A 12796-nucleotide genomic window follows, 5' to 3' on the forward strand; every position below is an offset into this window, starting at 1 on the left:
CTAATCAATGCTGCGTTCTAGCCAACAGACCATTGGCTTTCTCCTAACAGATATACAGAAGACTACTTCAGTCTACTAGTTAACCAGAAGCTGAAGTATGAGTTTGTAACAAAACCACTGTACATGGAGAGCCACCTGTGTCTCAATGTGGTCTGTCCTTCTGCTTTCAGATAAAAGTAGCAAAAGCACATCATGAATTTAGGGAGGTATACAAAATATTAGTAACACTTGTATAAATATGATGCAATATAATTCACCACCGCTATAAACTATCCCTTAATTCTGCACATTTACATTTCTTATTACTTTTATTATGACTATATGTAAATCAGCATACATTTTTCAACCATCAGTAACTTTTGTACATGGTATACTCTGTTTTATTAACCCCTGGAATATAAATTGTTGTATTAATCAATTGTGGGCAATATTGCAAATCAATTATCAGGACTACTTTATTGGAATATTTTTGCATCAATGTGATTAAGTACCTTCATTTTTCAGCAATTTTTTTTTCTTTTCAAATGTTAATATGTCAAAATGTACGTTATAATAATATCACAATATAAAGTGATAAGTGCTGAATCAAGCATTTGATTCATTATTTAGTCATTGACAGAAAATGTATCAGCAACAATATTGATCTGCATTCCCAAATCTTCTTTCCTTGTAAAACGACGGACAGTGGGTTGAATAAAACAAGCGATATGAGGTCACTTGGGGGCTCTAGTAAATTGCGACAGACTTTTTTCAATATTTTCCGACTATTCACATCCTCAGACTAATCGATAATAAAGATTAGAGCTGCAATGCTTAGTTGACATTACTAAAGTAAAAATATTTGATGGTTCTAGCTTCTTCTAGACCGAACGATTACTTGAGAAAATTGGCACAAAAGAAATATGAGTTGCGTCTCTGAAAACACTAAAACATTATAGCCCCGTAAACAATATTCATAGAAAGAGGACCTGGCAAGAAAAATAACATACAGTAAGCTTATTTTTAAGAGCATCAAAAATGATGAGCAACTACTCAGTTAAGAAAGCAATTTTCAAACACTGAGAACACACTTTCCTGCAATCTTTCCTGCAGGTCTCAGTGGATCTAATTACAGCTGTGCCAGCAAACCCACCAACCCCACCCACAACACACACACACACACACACACATTGGACTGCTCACTCCACCGCACCAGGGGGCTGTTAACATCCTGAAATCCTCCAGACCTCCTGCTTGTTCCTGGCCTCTCCCTGACATTAGCCAAGCGTTTGGGACCAGCTTTTCTGTGCTCAAGTTAAGCCTGAATGTGACAACCGCTCGTGACTTGTAAGAAACCACAGCAGCATGTCTGTGTGCTTTCTTGTTAATTAACTCAAATGTGAGAGAGGAGGTCAGGTGCCAATTGCCCCCCCTCTGGACACGTAGTTTAATGCAGAATACACATTTTATCTTGAAAACCCATAAACAATAATTAATAACCATTCCTAGGCCAGGTGTGCTAATGACTTAAATGATTACTGTTATTAGAGAAGAACCAGTTTATGTGAGCATTCGCCACAAAGAATAGAGAATTACAGCATCGGTTGCGAGAGGGCAGGAGTTGTGATTGAAACGCTTTCTTTCTGATTTGTCTCAGATATTGTCAAAGAGAAAAAGTCAGCAGCTCTACACATATATAGCTTTTCTAAAGTTCAGCACGGCCGTGTGTGCAGATTTAAAGAAGGAGCACACGCCAACCTGAACCGCATTTAAATGAGGTTGAGCTGGGTTAAAGCTGCATTTACTTACCATTCTGGGCGCTTAGCAACATAATTACACTGCCTACCCTCGTTTCAGAAACATAGCTAGAAAAAAGAAAACTGAACACATTTCATTTTTTAGACCAAATTAACTAATGGAAAAATAACAATTTGTCTGTAGTCTCTTTCACTTTATGGACAAAAGATCAGGTATATGATCCCATCTATCCACAACAGTTCTATACATTTAAGGTTGTTGTGACATTTGAACCTTCTTTCTCTGTGCCAACACTAGAGTTTTCTCAGAAAAAGCATGCCTCTCCCTGACCAAACTAACTTCTGATGGCATAATGATAGAATGTAGCTTGTAGTCAAAGTTAATGGAAATGTTATCAATTTGTTGCGATAACATTAAGAAGGTCTAGAAGAGCTGCACAATTAAATGATTCTATCCTCGTTGTAGTTAGCAAAGGGCTAACCTGATGTTAGGCGGCTCCAGATGGCACATGCTCAAAAGTGGCATGCAGCAGTGCGATGGCTCTCATATGTAGTGTACATATGTAGTCTACTGTCAGCAACCAGACCTGTTCTGATAATAAATAATTGTATATTATAAACCACATATAACCATCTGGTTTCTTTTGTATTCTGTTCAAAGGAGAATACTCTAAAAACTTTTAACCTTACTGAATAGATGTAGATGTGAAATGCAATGTCAACACAAGTGTCCTCTATAATAATGCATTTTTAAAAAAATACATTAATATTGTGCTGATTATTAGCGTTGATCAATATAAAAAAAACCATATTGTGATAACATTTTTGGCAGTATCGTCCAGACTGGTCTTGGACTTTGTTAAGGTAACTCTGCCAACCCTGCTGGGTCTATTTGGGGGAAAGGGTTGTTCATCACTTAAAGACTGCCAATATAGCTTTTGTTTCTGTGATACTTTGTCAAGCAATTTGACTTATTTTAAGTATATTTACATTTTTTCTCAAGAACATGCTTATATTTTGATCAGTATTTATATTGCCAATACTTACTGGCAGAACCACAAGACTGATCTTAAAGTAATAAAAAATGTGTCAGTTATTGTTGATTAACTTTTGGATTCATAGACTCAGATATAAAAAGTTAATTCCACAGATGATGTAACGACGGTTTATTTTTAGAACAATTTCAGGTGATCCACTAAAGTCTCCTCTGCAGCACCGATGACCACTGGGCCTCTCCCCAAAAGGCTCCCTTATCACATTAACACTCAAGCACACACTCTCTTTCACACGAAATGCCCATCCAAATCATTATTGCAGCATTGAGTCTAGGGAGAAAAAGTGAATGAAATGCCAATGGGCTGAATGTAATTTGCGAATCAATTTGCATTAGGAGCGTTCTTGGATCATACTGGACGCACCTGATGTGGTTAATGATGAGGCTTGAGGCGGGAATGAAGAAGTCGTCCACCTTGTCGAAGCGTCTGCCGATCGGCTGTGTGTGAACGGTATGGTGGGAGACTCGTCCACTGGCCTGATTGATCACCTGGTGAACACCAACGAAGAAGAAGTTAAGTGTCAAGCATGAGCTCTGTGCTGCTGGTTTCTACTCGTTTAAGTCTGGAACTCTTACTTATTGGAAGCTTACAACCAAAAGGAGGTAATACTTGTAATTCATGCTTTATTTTTCTTGTAAATTAATGTTTTTAATCCATAAGAACAGTGTAATAAACAAAAAAAATATCACTCAATATGTTGCTATCATGGTGCATTGATTTGAGACAGAAGCCTTCAGCTTCTTCTCTTACTGCTGAGATGCTCGAGCTTCTCAGTGGGAGGTGATGTGTGCCGTTGTCACCGGTGTCTAAATAATACTTGTGCATCCATGAAAGCGGGCAGACATGTGCTTGTGTGTAGGCGGGGTTTGCTTTGATTGTGCCACAATGCACAAAGCGAATTGCCACAGACCAAACCCCGCATTATGAATTTCTTTGCAGGCGATTATGAGCAAGATCTTCAAGCAAGTAAAACCACTCAACACTCGAGCTGAATCAAGTCGACTCTCAGAGGAAACAAAAGCTACTCTTAAAATAAATTATCATTTCATTACATTGATTCTATTTGCAGCGTGATCTTCGTGGTGACATTCGGTGTTATCAGTATGTATTTGGACGGTGATACATTTTGCTTGGGGTCTCTACTCCAGCAAAACATCCATATCAAGTGAAAATGAGAGGATTGAATATATTATACTATTCACCTTACATGGATGTGACTGGGGTCACACAAGTCAATATGTCATGTCGATATAAGCTTATTGTAGATTCCATAAATTCTCCTTTATTTACCTCAGTGCCAAACAGAATGAGGCATTTATTTCTAATTACCCCTGTTCCCCAGTTAATGCAAACTCAAAACTTCCTCCATGTGTAGTTGATGTCTTGTTAATTCAGTATAATATCCATTTCACCAGCAAAATGCCATTTGTAAAGCAAGAGTCAGGTCAGGCATTTTGCCTTTCCCACCCGGAATATACAATGAATGGAACTTGAAACTTCCTCCACAATTTTCGCATCATACATCTTGTGTGTGTACAGATGAGCTGTCAATGTGAAAACTAAAATGACCACCTTGCGGTTGAATGCCTCTGCCAACCAGTCAAGTTTCGGTTTTCCAAAATGTCATCATTTTATCCTATTAGGTATTTTTGTGAAATTGTCATAATTAGCATATGAATTCTTGAATCACAAAATATGTTTCCTGAGTTCACAGTTGAGCAAGTGGTGAGTATAAAATTATTAATTTGAACTGATGGAAAAGTACATGATACTAAATTTACCATGTCATCTGTTGTAGTATGCTACAGGTAATTCCACCACCCTAAATTATGTTTTGTTATTACGCCTTTATTTGTGACCCTCCTGTGTTCATACTGGCCAGAGCAATCACAAGTATTGTAATTTTGTCTTTACATGAGAATTAATGTTATATCCATGTTGGAGTACATGTCAACATGAAATTGACGTAAACAAAACCCAAAATATGTCTGTGATGATTTACAAACAGCTGAGGAAATATTATGTTACCACATTCTCAAAATGCAAAAAAATAATAAAATGATAAATTAATTGTGATAAGCCGATACATTGTTTTGACACTTTTTAGGATATGTATATGTCATTCAGACAATGGACATGACAAATCAGCACTTTATCAGAGACTTTATTTTGTTTTCCAATCTGCTGAAGTTCTGAGCCAAAACAATAGAACATATGTCAGTGTCCAAATACTTACACACTGCATTGTAAGTGACTAGTAATTACCCCTCATCAAGCATAACAAACAAATCAACAATCGAATATCCCAGAGACGCTGCGGTGATTAATGCCACATTCATGTCATATTGGAGAAACAGAGAACAGCAGGACATTTCATTAGTTGTAATGCCCTGCCAAGATGGTGATTATAAGGTTGTTTACAATAAATGAAAATGTTCTTTGTTTATTGTAGGTAGAATAAAGTCTATAAATGAGAAGTGTGAATTGTATGGCATAGCATTTGCCTTTGTTGACGAACCTATGCTGTATTTGATGCTCTAGGGTTGCTAAGGTTATTAGAGCAGAACATCACACATGGTATTTATTGTAATTAGCAGGACCTAATGTGAAATGTTTCAATATTTACTGAAATTTGATCCACAGCCGAAACAATTATTCAGAATTATATTATAAATTGCTTGTATAAGCTCCTTAAATGTCAGTATTTTTTATGCTTTTCAACTGATGCTCGGACAAAACAAGCAATTTGAAGACATCACTTTAGGCTCAGTGAGGTTTTCACAGGCGTTCCATCAATCAAGACAAAGGCAGAATATTAATATGGCACAAACACATATACTGGGCCTTTTTTAACATTAGATTGAATCCTGAAAAAGCTAAATATCTGCATCTCTGAGCTTGAATATCTCATAATCTGCTTTTCTACCACTTCACAACGATAAAAACAGAGGAATAAATAACATTTGAGTGTAACAACCAATTCTGTGGACTCACCTGGAGAGTAGGGTGGTTCTTCTCCATGTCTCCCCAGCTGAGCAGCCACACCTGGTCGTGAGATTTGTCATAGTGGAGCTTCACAGGATAAGGGTCGGTGCTGACGGTCTGGAAAGTGGGGGTGGGGGGGACACATCAAAAACCAAAATCAAACCAAACTGAGCCTTTAAAGACAGCAGGGCCACAGAATAACAATTCCAGGCAATCTAGACTCTGCGTTTGAAGAGATCCTTCTTTGATGTGCAGTGGTAATGCTTTTGAAAAAGTTTTCCTGCAGACTAATGCATCAGGGGTTGACAGGTAAAGTCTTCTTTTAACAAGGCAGAGTGTAGGTGTGCTTTTTATGTATGAGGTGTTTTTAGTGTTGAGCTGCATTTCAAATCAAGTGGTGACAGACACAATTGCTTTACCACACTGAAGTAATTGCTTTCAGTTCTTTATCCGTTCCCTGACACACGGCGGCAATATTCAGAGTCAGAACAATAGATGAGTCACATGTGACAGAAAAGTGCTCCTCATGCATTATGTCCACCTGAGTGTGGAGAGACAGCCTGCTCAAAGGGAATAGGGAAAGCACAGGGGAGAAGAACCCATGCAGCAGCTACAGCCTCAACAACAGCAAGAAAAAGCAATCATATTCCCACAATCCCCTTTGACTGCAGCTTACTTTATATATTATTTATTTTGCCATGCAGCCCTAATAGTGTTGTTTACCGAGGCAAAATATATATATTGTATCACTGAGAGAGCAAACAGCTCCAGAGAAGGGTTATTTCACATAAACTGAGAAAATCTGTTGAATCCTAACTCATCTTTGAGCACGTAGTCATCAGAGAAAACAGGTGTTTGTGTTGTTCTTTTTCTTTAGACTAACAACTTTTTTCTGGCTGAGGAAGATTATCAAGAATCCTCAGACAATATGTTCTTGTAACTTGAGCGCCAACAGCGAATCTGTCAGAGATGAAGCCGGGAAAACACTACAGAGTCTTCAAACATTTATCTGTGTGCATGTTTCAATTAATTTGGTTTATAAAAATGCAAAATACAATCTACTCATTAAAAAGTCTTCACTGAGCATTTAATTGGTTACAAATTTCCAAATGCAACGTGCTCATAATTATAACTTTGCGCACGTCAATCCTATTAATAATTCAATGAGAAAAACAGAGAGAGCAGCAAAACCTGTAACTGGAAAAGCAGAGTTTGTGTCTCTCCTACTGTTCGAGACAAGATGTGGGTTCAGGTGGTTAATTAACAACTGCTAATATAATGCAATGAATCTAAACTTCCCAGCGACTGAATAATGAGCTTGTGACAGTCTCTGGGACAGCAGCCTGCTTACTGGCAGGTCCCTGAGAGGCATGCAAGCTGTAAACAGCCATCACGGTTACAAAAACATCTGCAGGGATCTGAGCGACCCTGGATTAGCCTGGCACACCCAGAAACCCACTGACACCGATGATTTAACTCAACGCTGCTCACTAGAAATGTGCTGAATGTTGTCATGTAGGAGTTGTGCTGCCTCCTGAGCCTGCCTCGCACAAAAAAACCCCCACCATTCCCTCTGGAAAATAAATGGTGCTGCAAGAGTGCACTGCAGAGTGTTTGGGGAATTGTGTCTTATACCACCAGTGAGGAAAACTGCAGTTGCCATGTTACAATATCTATAAGGAGGTTGCCAGGTTACAGTAATCGTGAAGGGGTTGGGTCTCGGGGTTACTTGGTCACATAATCAATGTGGCAGTTAAGTGGAGGATCTGACTGTAGCAGCAGGAAAATGAAACGGGTCGGGTCAGGGGTTAGCAGGTGAGCTGAAGGTGAAAAAAATTATCTTAAAGCTGGAAAAGCAGCACTTTAGTCCGTTAGTGGAAGAGGAACAGAGCAGATGTAATGCACTGCCAAGACCTTTGGACAAGTGGGAAACATAAAAAACAAAACACACACACACACACTCAACAAGATGAGACAAAGTTCTGTAAACTAGGGTTGAGGTTTTGATAGCACTGCAATTTGCAAGTTACTATAATTATACATGATTAAAGCTAAAATGTGAAACTGAGATCTTTAATCAGCTGTTGTTGGCTGAGAAGGCAGAAACAGTTTTTAGTGGCAGCCTGTTTAATATTCACAACCTATAGCTACAACCTGAAACTGAGATGAGCAGCAGATGATTTGAAATGTTAACTGAATGTACCTGACACATTCGAATAACAGGTGTAAGCCTACTTACTGTGACGCCTTATTTATAACAAGCTACTTGATCCAAATACTGGAGGTCCTGATTTAGAACTAGCAGGATACAAACTAGAATTTTTGCTGAAGCTTTGCTACATGGCCCTTTGCTAAGATTACTGGGATTTTGACAACCGAGAACCAGATCCAGAATGGAACCGGCTATGGGATCCCTTGGATGAAATAATACTTCAGGCTGACCTTGTGCTCACATCTTTACAGAGATCGGGGCATCCAGGATCAAGCTGCATTTGAGGTGCAGAGCCCAGGACTCAGTCAGGGCAAGAGGAGGCGGACTGTGTGTTTACACCAATAATGCTTGGTGCTTAAATACTGTCAAATTTGATCGATCGTGTTTCCCGGATGTAAAATGTTCAATGTTAGGATGCCAACCATGTTATCTGCACATAGAATTTAGTCTGTTTTTGTTGCTCTAGTGCTACAGGGATGCACTACTGTTTTGATTTAATTTTGTTTATTTGTCTTGTTTTGGGCTACAACTTCATTTCATTATGCATAGCGGTTTTGCATATTGACAATAAATTATCCTTTAATCCTTGATTGGCTGACAGACATTCTATGGATTACCAGTAAAGCAAATCTTTCACAAAGAAGTGGTCTTTTCTAAGCACCCTCTCTTTTGTCAAAGTATAAACTGTTGTGAACATGTAAACACCAGACGAAGTATTACAGCATAGGAGACGACCATGACAGTCCAAGTTCATACTTAGGCCAGCTGTGATTGGTGCATTAAGGAAAAGAGGCGGTGCTTAGGAATGGCTACTTATTTGGTTTAACAACATTGTGAAATCTATTAGCTGTGAGTATCTGAATGAGCCTCTGGTAAGCTATAAATAACAGGTACTAGGAGAACATGTAAGTTAACATCATTGTGTGTGTACATAAGTCTATGTATAACCATAATGAAGTGTCCTTCGGAATCAACTACCTGTCAGACATGTCTTGCATTCGGCCCCCTGCAGAACTCCTGAAGCTCACCAGGGCCAATATCAGCACACCACAGCGATCACTCTTGTGGATAAGTATCCTACTAAATTATTACTCAAGTGGAATATTTTAAGTGCATGCATATCTAATGTGCAAGCTGTTCCCAAAAAGGATAAAGTTCCCCATTCACTTTGGGTAAAAGTTGGAGGATGTCGTTCAACGCTATTAAATGACTGAGTTTCTGGATGAAGGATGATGTATTGTATCGAACTGAATCCCAAGTTGAAGGGTACGACTTTATGAAAAAAACGTGCCCTTTTCAACAAAATCAATCACAGAAAATACCCATACAGTAATGATTTATCGTTGGTTCTTGTAAAATAGCTTGTGTTCAATCAATGTGGGAACAATTAGAGAAAGAAAAAGGGAAAAATTACAATCGCCCCCTGCGACCTTGAGGTTTTTTGGCACAGATGGAGGCAGGAAGAACCTTCGCTTTTACAAAACAGGAAAGATTCTTTTCATTTTCTCCCCCTTTTCTGTGTAAAATCGTTAACTCCTCCCACACCACACGTTGTTGTAATGCTGCTGAAAAAAATTGACATGAATCTGGTTTTCCAATTTATCCTGAAACCTACCTGGACAGCCTTCTGTGACTGGATGTCAACTATGAGCACTCGATCCAAGGTTGGCTGTGTCACATAAATAAACTTGTCCTTGACGTTGACCGCTGATGACCACACACACCTCTGAACCTCCTCTCCTGGTGATGTGGGGCACACCTCCTCCTGGAAGGAAAAAAAAAAGCACAGACACATTGCGGTCAACTAATGGTTTTTCATATCACAGGGACCTACATCGCATTAAAAAACAATTATCTCCATCCAGTCGTTATTCTGTGTTGTTTACTACTTGCAGCCTTATCGCCTGCACTGATGTGAGTCGTGTTATCTTGGCAACTTAGATAAATGAGCTTTGCAAGGTCCTGAGAAATCTCTATAATCACTCCCATTTGTCCATACATAATCCACAGCACAAAGCCTGCAGACGATCTGTGGCTGCTCAGCCTTCAGACCTGGCAGCTCTCGCCTTCCTGGCCAACGGGAACCTTAACGGGCCTTCTGTCTCTGGAACTTGCCTCCCCTCCCAACTCCCCCCTGGCCCTCTAAGCCTCCAGGCTCTGCCCAGTCGTCTGTTCCAAACTCTGTGGGATGATTTAGAAAGCCGGTGGCCAGAGAGGATGAATGAAGGGCTCGGACATGGAGGGATGAACTCTTTCTCCCATTATTACAACCGCAGAGGCAGTCCATGACAGGGGCCTTCCCACAGGACAACTTCTCTCAGTTAGAAGGGCATTAGGTAATGTATGAACTTCATTGAACTCCATAAGGGATGAGGGGCAGCAGCAGCATCCCTGAGATAATTTAAATCATCCCCAGTTCAGCCCCCAAACTCATCCTGCCCTCTCTGTTTCATCTGTAGGTAAGCAGGTTAATTTGGGCAGACTTGCAACAATGACATAGCAGAGAGGTTGTTTCATGCAGAATGCTAAAACAATGACTTTGGCGTTTTTGGTTTCATAACAAGGTTTTCAGTTCTTTGTAGCTGTAATGTCTTTCAGTGTCCAGTTGTAGCGCCATCTGCCAGTGTTTTTGATCTAAAACAGGTTGGGAAATTCAGTATTTAGAAGCCAGAAAACCCTGCCCTTGGTGAAGTAATGGTTGAGTCATTGTTATTGAACTCTGAGTAACCCCTGCAGTCCCACACTGTGGCCATTTTTTGCCATTTGGGTGTAAATATCTTACTTATTGCACTTTCAAGAGGTGAGAAATCGAACATCTGATGCCCAGCTGAGGGTGTGAACGGAGGCGGCTGTAATCCTAACTGTGTATGTGTATTGCATATGTCTGTATGTGTGTGGGTGCATAGCACGTATGTGATTTATGTTGTAACAGGCAGCTTCTTAAGACTGCAGATATGTTTTTTTTCCCCTTCATTATGGAAATGCTTTCACTACCCATACATCAGTGTATGCGTTGCATATATCCAGGATGTTATCCAGTACTAGAACCACACCAGGAACAATACAATATCATAGTGTACTGTATCTTTTGAACAAAAACTGTAAATCATACTACTGCTAAATCATTCTCAAAAGGACTCTTTTCACTTGCGAATGTGGGTGATGACATTTAAAGAGCCACGCTGAGAAATATGATGGTTCTCATATTCCCCAGTTAAGCCACTGGATGATTTGTAGTGCTAATATATTTGCAACACAAAATCATCTGTGGGGAGGAAAACAGTGAAACGGCAACATTCAAAGTGTCAAAAAGAGGAATAATTCAGTATGATGGGATGTTGATTTCACAATGCAGTTTTTCAAATGGCATACAACTCAATTGGAATTTAAGATTTAAATGTAATAACATCACATTTTTCTTTATATTTGCAACCTGATTTTCTTTTTTTCCCCCTAAAAAGGTGCAAATTAGTTTTAAGAGATTTTCCATCAAAAAGATTGTCCCTGCTGTTTACAGTAAACAAGGAGTACACGGAACAATTATGAGCTCAGGGTGGGCTTCTGGTCAAAGTGAAGTGAAGAATGGAGACAAAGGAGCTGTTGTTCTCTCTACTTGCCTACATCATATGTTGAAAATATGAATTATTTGATGTTTTAATCAAGTTCCACCTGTTTTTTATTGCTCCTAATGAACACTAAATTATTGAGTGTGTTTTCTTTCTCTTTTTTCTACAAACATACAAAGTGTGTACATGGTATGTTACCCAAACATACCCACTCCCTATGTTTTAAGTCACAATGAGTAGGATTTTCCAATCGTCACTTATGACCCGATGAAATATGTGACAGAGTCTGTAACTGCAAAGACCCTGCGCTCTGCCCGTATTCTTATTTCTTATATTTTATTATTATTTAGGTGTGTTTGGGATGTTTCTGGGCGTCAACCCCCCCAAAATGTCCAGGGTGCCTTAAGCACTCATCCAAGAGGAACCAACAATACTGGCACAACACTTAACATAAATAAAGCGAAGAGAAGCGCCAAGTGGACAAAGCTTGTTCCTAAAAAAAGAGGGAATCTGGCGTTGGCTGTCACCTAATGGCGAGAACCCTTGTTGAGCTGGAAAGGAGGTACCAACTTTGAATGTTGTGTTTACAAAATGCAACCGCCAAATCCTTCCCATTGTGAAAGAACCATTTAACAACACAACAGGACTCGACACAATGCTCTGGCAGCGAGAAAAACATGTATGCTTCCTCTCAGCTTCTTCCGGTCTGCAGTGGCAAGGAAAACAAAGATACTTTGAGGATTGACTTCAGTACTATTGGACATCACAGTGTTTTCCCTCTACTGTGTGTATCAGAGTAAAAGCCTCTATATGGTAGTTAAGGATAATGAATTGGCTGCACGATTACCATAAACAAATCAATCAATGCTCCTCTGTGATGGAGAAAACGTGAGTTCCAAGGCTTGAAATGGCCTCATGTGTTCACACAGCAATCCCCCATGACAGCACTGGAACTGGCATCGCAGCGCTCACAGTGATGGATATCCTAATACAAACACACCTCTCAGAGGAACGCTTGGCTGATTGTTGCTCATTCCTGGCACCACTTTATGTATAACAGCCATCCAATAAGCACAGGGGGTTTATGAATGGAAAGCAGCTCAGAGGAAAGCGTCCATTTGAAAACACATGTAAATCTAACAGGTTTCTGTCAGCAGCGCGCTTTGAATATTTTGATGCTTGAAGGCTTCGGTGATAAACGGTGTTTCAGTGGGAGAGGCTGGGTGTAAAGAGTCCTCCGGG

At 39.6% G+C, this 12796-nt stretch overlaps 1 protein-coding gene across 1 annotated transcript in view; it reads right to left on the minus strand.

Moving 5' to 3' along the window:
* The window catches only part of fstl5 (follistatin-like 5), a 166292-nt gene that overhangs the window by 3810 nt on the left and 149686 nt on the right, over positions 1-12796 (minus strand). The window contains exons 16-18 of the mRNA XM_054597138.1: positions 9604-9753; positions 5786-5893; positions 3155-3279 (exon numbers count right to left, since the gene is read on the minus strand). Of these exons, the coding sequence (XP_054453113.1) occupies positions 3155-3279; positions 5786-5893; positions 9604-9753 (383 nt within the window). The remainder of the gene's footprint in view (positions 1-3154; positions 3280-5785; positions 5894-9603; positions 9754-12796) is intronic.

The sequence above is a fragment of the Anoplopoma fimbria genome, chromosome 4, assembly GCF_027596085.1.
Source record: "Anoplopoma fimbria isolate UVic2021 breed Golden Eagle Sablefish chromosome 4, Afim_UVic_2022, whole genome shotgun sequence".
Taxonomy (NCBI): Eukaryota; Metazoa; Chordata; class Actinopteri; order Perciformes; family Anoplopomatidae; genus Anoplopoma; species Anoplopoma fimbria.